The sequence below is a fragment of the Patella vulgata genome, chromosome 1, assembly GCF_932274485.2.
Source record: "Patella vulgata chromosome 1, xgPatVulg1.2, whole genome shotgun sequence".
Taxonomy (NCBI): Eukaryota; Metazoa; Mollusca; class Gastropoda; family Patellidae; genus Patella; species Patella vulgata.
This window is the reverse complement of record NC_065879.2, coordinates 80,661,116-80,670,603: the sequence shown is the minus strand read 5'-3', so window position 1 is coordinate 80,670,603 and position 9,488 is coordinate 80,661,116. Positions and strand designations below refer to the sequence as shown.

General features: G+C 36.1%; 1 protein-coding gene across 1 annotated transcript; it reads left to right on the top strand.

The window, feature by feature from the left end:
- Positions 1–469: 469 nt before the first annotated feature.
- LOC126808657 (death domain-containing protein CRADD-like) lies at positions 470–2,881 on the top strand. Its single transcript, XM_050533577.1, has 4 exons — positions 470–604; positions 1,536–1,686; positions 2,476–2,652; positions 2,877–2,881. The coding sequence occupies exons 1-4, from the start codon at positions 470–472 to the stop codon at positions 2,879–2,881; spliced, it is 468 nt and encodes a 155-aa protein (XP_050389534.1).
- The last annotated feature ends 6,607 nt before the right edge of the window (positions 2,882–9,488 follow it).

Genomic DNA, 9,488 nt, shown 5'->3' with positions numbered 1-9,488 from the left:
GTGATTTGCATTGAGCCGACACTACATGGAATTATTGTGATTTGCATTGAGACGACACTACATGGAATTATTGTGATTTGTATTACCATTTCATAAACTAAAATCAAAATAAATTCTATGAAATGGACAGTTGTATTTTGGACCCAAATCAAAAAGGTTGTGTCAATTGAAACCAGGAACAAGTATTGTTCAACATAAATCTTTGATGGGGTGATTGGACAAAATGTGAAATTCTTTCTCTATTTAAAGATTCTACAAGCAACATCAATGCTGTACATTAACTGACTCATTTTTAAATTCAAATTACACTCCACAATGTGGACAAAGTCAAACAGTCTAAATTTTCTCTGAATTCTTGAATTATGACATTTGTTAAAAATTAAGGAACTCCGGCCACCCAAACTCTGAAGATAAAAACTCTACAGCAGTTTTACTTTCGGCGACCGATTGAAATCTAACATCAAAGAAAATGAATGCAATACAGAAAAGTGTGCTGAAACGCCAAACACCAAAAATAGCCGAAGGAATCATCATGAATGAAGATATCCTATCAGCTTTATTAGCCAATGAAATTTTTCAATCTTCTATGATTGACATCATACGTGTAAGTAGATAATGTTTATTTATATCAGAATGCGTGTCCAACATATTTTAGAGGAAGTTTGGTGACCGAATGGTTTAGCACACTGTGCTCAACATCATTGACCAACTCGGAGCAGAACAGTAGGATGTTAAACCCCAGTTCATTTCATTTCACCTTAAACATATTGCATCAGAAATGAAATAGGGTTATTGGAGTAGTGTGCTACGAGGGAATTTAATTTTGTCTGGACAGCAACATATCTGCTTATTCTTTAAGGATTCTTTTACGTGCACACCTACGTGCACGACAACATCTAAACAAGATCTTGGTTTCTCGTCCCATACAAATGATTAGTCAACGTTGTTCCTTGTCAACTTGTACATGCATGGGATCTCATGTTTTTCAACCCTTCAAAATGACCACATGCTGCTCAGGCCAGGTCTTCTGTCTTGTTCCAATGACAGTTGGAAACCAGAATGGTAAATCACAGTCTCAGTCAACACCAGGATCAAACCTAGGATCACCTGGTTAATAAGCCTTCGCCTAACTCACTGAACAACTGTGACACCTGTTGTATATTAGGGGCAGATAAATCCTGGTGTCTTGTCTGCTTTATGTGATTTTTTCTAAATCTTGGCTTGGACGATATTAGTGTGTTTTATTGCATTCACTTGATTTGATATTTGTTGTTTATTTCTTGCTATGTATGTATAGTTTGTCTTGTCCACAGGTTTGTCTTGTCCACAGGTTTGTCTTATCTGTTATTTTTTGCTTTTACAATGGTCCTCCAGTACTTGCTATTCATTTCGATAAAGTCCTTATTGAAAGTTTTGCGTGTAGTGGGGTACTCCAGCAGTTACTATTAAATATTGCACCATAAAGACAGCAAACAAATTTATGGTATACAATCAATCAAATTATTTAAATACATTTTTCCTTCAAATGTGTCTAGGCAGAATCAACTCCTACCAACAGAGCCTACAAGATGTTAGAACTCCTACCCAAAAGAGGACCGGAAGCATTTTCAGGATTTATTGACATTATACAGAAAGACTATCCATGGTTGGCTACATCTCTACAGTCAGAGGTAGACCATGTGTCAGGTTTAAGTGATCACATTGATGGGAAACCTAAACCAAGACTATATTCATCAGATTGTGATGAAGGTATGGTAATCCTCAGTTTTAATCTATCTTAAAAATAGAAAATATAATATCCACAGTAGATACAAATTAATCTTGCAGTGGTATTTAGATACTTACAGAAAACAATTAATAATATATTAAGACGATGCGTCAAATAGTTCTCTGTAAATGTTATCAAGCTATTAATACAATAACTACAAATGTGATATTCCCATATGAGTCGAGTAAAAGGGGGTCTTGTGTCATCAACACTGTCTCATCAGCACAATACATCGAAATACAGTATTTTTTTTCTATTTCAATGATCACATCTGCAATGGTCACCAGGACAGCTATTTTGCCACTTAGAACTTGTGGCATGAAGATCTTGTTACAAAGTACCGTGGTTTTCAGTGCCATCTGAATCACTTTTCTCATTAGCCTCCCCCTCCCCCTACACCCCATCCCTGACAAGAAAAAAAACAGTTTTCAAACTCCTGAAGGTCATTCTCAGTCCACACTAGCATCCGAACCCAGAACATTCCTTAATCCTTAGCATTTATAATAATAATAATAATATATCCATTTATAAAGCACTATATCCACAAAACGTGCTCATGGTGCATAATACACTAGTCTCTAATAATATCATTCAAACAGATAAGTTTTCAAGTCAGATTTGAATTTATAATCACAGGACATGGTGAGTCTCTTTGCTGATTTTGACGAATTTTAATGCCAACATTATCTACAAATTCATTTTTTCAGGTTCATCTAAAAAAACAGAGAATATATTAAATGATATTCGTAAGAAAGTTCGTACATTCGTACACAAACAATTCGGACAAAGTAAAAAACTTGCCGAAAAGGACAAAAAGTTAATCACAAATTGGATGACAGATCAAATAACCAATGAAAGACTTCGACTTCAGTCCATAAGTGCCAGTGAATCGTGTAACGATCATGAATCAGATCCGGAGGACGACAACTACAATCAGTCCCGGGTTCAAGATGAATTATACAAATTACATCTTAAACTGGAGCCGTTTTTATTGCGAAAAGACGACACAGAGTCGATGTCACGTAATAGTCATCACATCGAGGACATGACCTTCTCACTTTTAAGCGAAGAACTGGATCAAGTGTGTCTTATTTTATGTCATCTACAGGATGAAATCGATGCCAGTTTGGATCAATTTGAATCTTGTGTCCGCGATAATGGATTACAAGTCCTTGTGGAGAGTCTAATTTTGAAATATAATAATCAGAATGAATCTTTGGATAACGAGGGCAAGCGGAACACGGAACTGATGAACGATCTTAGTGAATATTCTGAGGAGATTCATAAGTTGGAAACGGAGCGTGCTAACATGAGGCGCCAAATCGACTTTATGCATAAAGACCTATCCAACGTACGTCACGATAAGTTTAAAGCCCAAGAGGATGTCAAACATCTAAATAATGTGAATCATAAACACATACAAACTATAGATAATTTAGAATCCAAAATTCAAGAATTACAAAGTTCAAAATCGACGAAGGATAAATCAAGTTTCCGATTCGAAAATTCTCAATCACCTGTTCGGAGATCGCAACAGTCTCCGCAAAGGGCTGTGAATTTTAATACTCCTATATTCAGCACACGATCACGACAGTATTATGGGACTAATCAGTCTAGAATGCGAACATCACGACAGGTATCCACATCACAAACTAAATCTAAATAAGGCCACACCCCGGTTTGAACTTCTGTTCCCTTGAAACACTTGGCTGTATTGGGGGCAGTATTATGAGACTATTCAGACCAGAATGCAAACTTCAGCATCACAAAATAAATTAAAAGGGGCATTATTTAAGATTTAAATAAAGAGCTGGCCATTCTCGATATGATATTTCAAAACAAGATAATGCAAAATTAATATATTGAAAATTTCATTCATTTTACTTTTTTTCATCAAAGTTAACAATGGTGGTACTGTGCATTGATCGTAACCACCGTACTGGTCATTTGAGTCTTAGCCTCGCTTCTCCATTTTTAAATTAAATCATTAAATGGTCAAACCCTTCAAATCTACTTAAAGACCACGTAAGATCAAAAATCTAAATTTCATGTACGTATAGCCCATGGTTACTATATCAACTTTACGGCAAGTTCACACCAATCTGACAAAAATTAAGTCGGCTGTTAACGTTTAAGTGTCCGACATGCCAAAACGCTTTTCAATTTTTCAATTACGACCTTAATCCATTTGATTGGCTGGTGACGTCACAGGCACTACACATAGGATATACATTATCTATACAATATCTCACTGTCTGTACAATATAGCACTATCAATACACACGGCAAGTTGACAAGCGTCTGTTGACGGTCCAATTACCTGGCCTAATCATAATCACCGAATTATCGTCTTTCATTGGTATAGCTTAAACATTTGTGATTGGAACATTTTAGAGTGAATTTCAATTGCCGTAGATCCATTTAAGCTGCCTTTGTTTAAATAGGCCACGTGTCAAATGAAGACGACTCAAAAAACTAGCGCATTTACCGGTAATTTGGATTACCCCGTAATACTTGATATCCCAAACTTAAAGAAATATAAATGGTGCCAGTCATTTGTCGATATATTCATTATTAGCTATATATAATAATAATATACGATATGGGTGTACGATTCTACCATGCGTTCGTTCATGAGATATTATACACACGTTCCACTTAGAGTGATGTCTTTGATCTGGCCGGCGTAAAGAAAGATAATTACCTAATCAACATTCTTAATCCCACTAACACTCACTGCTAACACTGACGTGTAAATTAATTTATGACCCATGTTTTTATAACTTTTATAGTCGGATTAATTAATTAATGACAGATATTAACGACATTACACTTTAGGTAGAAAAGCGAAGTGCTCGTAGTAAAAACCACATAGCTGGACCTGTTTTTTATATTTACATATTAAAAGTGTTCATCCAATAAGTTCCATATTGTAAAAAATTAATTAAGAGTTCAAGACTTCAAAGTTTAAAAGTTGTAGGCAATCTAAATTGGATCTTAAATTAAAATGAATTACAAAACAAATTATTTCGTAGTCAATTGTTTTATTTAATTCGGGGGATTAAGGAATCCTTCAGGCGTTAAAGAATACACACGCCGGCTGTATATAGGTAATTAAGGAATAAACATTCCGAATATGCATTCGGTCACTGTGACGTCATTGGCGCCTGAGGGGATTAAGAGCCATTCCATGAGAAAACCATGCAGAAGGTTCGAAGGTGGGGGTCGGCCGATTGAGTTCATATTTACAGGGTTTGGTCGACCCATCGAGCCTACTCCCCAGCCAAAATCATCGATTTTAGAAATCAACCGTTTCTGAGATACAGCCTGATTACTTTTTTCGGCTGATTTTCGTCATTTTCAGGTCAAATTTCAACCATTTTTGTAGCATTACTATAGCCATTAATCGACCAATAGCGAACTAAGTTTTGGTTGGTGATTATAGTCCAGGTCTCACCCTACCATATTATAATGGTCACCCAATACAACCTCTCTTTCCGTAGGTGTCATGGCACTACACAAAATACGTGTCTACAGACACCTGAATTATACTCTTTCTTCAAATTGCGATAACTCCACTGGAGCAGGGTTGGCGATAAAATTGAAAATCGTTTTATTTGCAGCTTGAACTGTTCTAACAACATAAAAAATAAAATCGTTGTCAACTAACCCTCAACAGCATAAAAATTTGTGTCGAAAGTTACGAAATTCGTCACTTTTCGTGTCGAATTTCAGTTTCTTAAGTGTTGTAATTTCGCCCGTATATTCCGGACATGTCCTATGCTATTTTCCAAATGTCCGACCAGGAATATGCCCAATCGGACATCAAGGTATGATGAACAAGCCAACAGTGAGGCTGATGTCCCCCGCCGAAATTGCAAAATAAATAGATGACACATATTAATTAATCGCACATTTATTTTTTTCACTAAGTTTCATCACTCTCTATCAGATAGAATCAAGATTATCTTGTCCCAAACCATCGACAAATGAAATCGATTAGCTCTGCTTAGCTTCAGCTCGAAATGTTAATTATTGAACTCAGTCAAGACATTCACCTAATGAACATCTACATATACATCAAGTTTAAACATTCACCTAATAGACACCTATGCCAAGTTTGAACATTCTACCTCAATTAGAAGGAGAGTTATTGTGTTCCAAAGTTTCTACCAATCAAATTGCTTATCACTCTGCTTACCCTCAGCAAAAAATGTTCATTATCGAACTTAGTAAAGGTATTCATATAATAAATCTATACACCAAGTTTCATCAATCTCACTTAATTAGAACTAAAGTTATCGTGTCCCAAAGCATCAACCAATCAAATTGCTTATCTCTGCTTACCCTAAGCGGAAAATGCTCATCTTCGAACTCCATCAAGGCATTGACCTAATCAACACATACACCAAGTTTGAACATTCTAGCTCAATTAGGAAGAGAGTTATCGTGCCCCAAAGTATCAACCAATCAAATTGCTTATCTCTGCTTACCCTAAGCGGAAAATGCTCATCTTCGAACTCCATCAAGGCATTGACCTAATAAACACATACACCAAGTTTGAACATTCTAGCTCAATTAAAAGTTATCGTGTCCCAAAGCATCAACCAATCAAATTGCTTATCTCTGCTTACCCTAAGCGGAAAATGCTCATCTTCGAACTCCATCAAGGCATTGACCTAATCAACACATACACCAAGTTTGAACATTCTAGCCCAATTAGGAAGAGAGTTATCGTGTCCCAAAGCATCAACCAATCAAATTGCTTATCTCTGCTTACCCTAAGCGGAAAATGCTCATCTTCGAACTCCATCAAGGCATTGACCTAATAAACACATACACCAAGTTTGAACATTCTAGCTCAATTAGGAAGAGAGTTATTGTGTCCCAAAAAGTGTGACGGACAGACAGACGGACAGACAGACGGACAGACAGACAGACAGACAGACAGACGGACGAACCCATTTTAATAGTCCCCTGCTTTCTTCGAAAGGCGGGGGACAATAATATTCAGAATTTCAAAATTAATATAGTAAACTGAGTGTATAACTACCACTCATACCGATAATTGTTGATAATATGCTGGATTGATTAGGTAATTACGTGATTAGCGTATTTATCGTATTATACCGTCTATACACCTACGTTGTTTACCTGCTTAATCTGCTTTGCTTGACTGACTTATTACTTTGTCGGGAAATTCACCAATCTAATCTTGAACAGAAGTCATTGCTTCTCTTTTGTCGGACTTTTCATCAATCCAATAATGAGTGTCAACCTTATCTACGTGATTACCTCGGTGGTTTCTCCATTGCCGGAAAGTTTAATCCATTGATATCAACCAACAGCATCTAGAAACGAGTCCTTGATGTCACATATTATCCTTATAGTATATAACACCCCAAATCAATGGACTGTCATTATAAATTTCAAAACCCCTGTCTATTGTTAGCTATTAAACCTTTAACTTATTTTCCGTAATGAAACTACTTCTTTTAAGACACCATATATAAATTCCCATCTACAGTGGAACTTTTCCGCGATCTCGATTATCGCACGAAAATCGCTTACTATGTAAGGCAGTGCTTACTACGAAACAAACTGTAAGTGTTATATGTTAATGGTCACGTACGCCATACGCCGAAGTTATGTATGCCTTTTACAAGTAATTTAACTATCAATGTAATTTTAAAATACCATTTTACGAAAATGATTTGACATCACCACAAATAATTCTTATTTCGGACGCCTTTCTTCATTTGCTGACGTATAAACAAAGACTCGTAATTTTTGGGGAATATTACTGGCGTAAATTTGATTGAAACAGGCGCGGATCGGCACATTTCATTCTATCGTATTATGAAAACACGTAATTTTGTAGGAATATTACTGACATAAATTTGAATACCATACGGGAATTAAATATGAAAAAGCGGTTCCCATGCAAGATACAAGCTAAATAAAAAGTGATTTTTCGTACAACCAGGGGCCATCATCCAGTATGTTACAGTCCGACATGCGACAATATCAAAAGGAACCAAGATCTTTGGGATATAAAAGTATATGATATAAAAGTTTCATCAAGTCGAATAAAAATTGTGACATTAAGAGGGACTACAAGATCAAAACATGTGTTTTGTATATTCAGGGATCATAATTCAGGAAGCTACGGTGTGATATGCGCGAATATCGAAAGGAACCGAAATCTTTGGGATATAAACATACATTTAAGTTTCATCACAATCGGATAAAAATTGTGTTTCTAGAGTGTCCACAATCTTGGAATTACATACTTTTACACTATTTGCTTATGAGGAACAGCCATTTTGTCCGGCGGTTTTGCTCCGATTTTCATGAAATTCGAACTTAGTTGTCATTAGGGTGTAACGGTGATATATTGAAACAGTTTTTAAAATAGGATAAAAATTGTGACCTCAAGAGGAACTTCAAGCTAAAAACGAGATTTTTCTTAAAATCGGGGATCATATTCCACGAAGTTACGGTCCGATATGCGCGAATATTGACAGGGACCGAGATCTTTGTGTTCTAAACATAATTATTTTAAGTCTCATGAAAATCAGATATTATCTTGGAATTACATACTTTTACACTATTTGCGTACGAGGAGCGGCCATTTTGTCTGGCAGTTTTGATCCGATTTTCACGAAATTCGAACTCCGCCATCATTAGCGTTTTTAAAAATCAAAAAAAAAATTGTGATTTCTAGAGGGGCTACAAGCTAAAAACGCGACTTTTTGTACAATCATGGGCCATAATCCAGGAAGTTAAGATCAGATATGTGAGAATATCGAAAGGAACCGAGTTCATTTGGTTATAAACGTACCTTTTAAGTTTCATCAAAATCGGATAAAAATTGTAACCTCCATGTGCAGTGTCCACAAGCTAAAAACGTGATTTTTCGTAAGTTCAGGGGCCATAGTCCATGAAGTTACGGTCCGATACATACCAATATCGACAGGAGCCGAATTGGGGACATAACCTATATTTCAAGTTTTGTTGAAATTGGATAAAAATTGTGACCTGTAGAGTGCCCATAAACAAATTGTTGACGGACAGGGGCGACGACAAAATACATCCACACGAGAATGTGGGCGTACAAAAATAGCGAGGTGTTCCTATTTTTATTACGTGCGAATTTGAATATTTTGTTGACACGTGATTTTTAATTGTGGTATGAATCCGTCTGCTTAAATAACAATAAGAGTTATACCCCTTTATTTTCGGTAAAATGTCGGACAAGAAAATTTTTGAAATCCCAACTCTAAGTCTAACTCATTTGTTTTTCAATATTTTCGAATGAGATATGGTTTGTCGATAGAGCAACGTGTGAACATCAAATTGTATCCCTGATGACCTCGCGATTGAAGGTGAAGACTAAATAGACTAAAACTCGACTGTTTTTCAAAATTTTGAATTGAAATTTCTCATTTTTCATAGAAAAAAATGTTTAAATAATCAGGGTCGACATTCTAGATCGATAATTTGCGAAAATCCATATTCACTGGGAGACGCCATCTTGGATTTGTAAACTGGATACCAAACCACACCGAGACTGAATATTTTGGCAAAGCGGGTTGAAGGGGAGCCGGAGTTGATATATTGACACTTTGAATAACAATATTGGCGCTTGGGTAACTGAATAATCCACCTATGTATCCCAATCAAAACTAAAGTTTTTGGTAACTTTCGACATAAGTTT

What these genes read in the sequence shown, in the direction of transcription:
- LOC126808657 (XM_050533577.1), top strand. Translation starts at nt 470, where the DNA reads ATGAATGCAATACAGAAAAGTGTGCTGAAACGCCAAACACCAAAAATA. An exon ending in CTATGATTGACATCATACGT is followed by an intron (nt 605 to 1,535) that starts GTAAGTAGATAA and finishes AAATGTGTCTAG; the next exon opens with GCAGAATCAACTCCTACCAA. An exon ending in AGAGGTAGACCATGTGTCAG is followed by an intron (nt 1,687 to 2,475) that starts GTTTAAGTGATC and finishes TCATTTTTTCAG; the next exon opens with GTTCATCTAAAAAAACAGAG.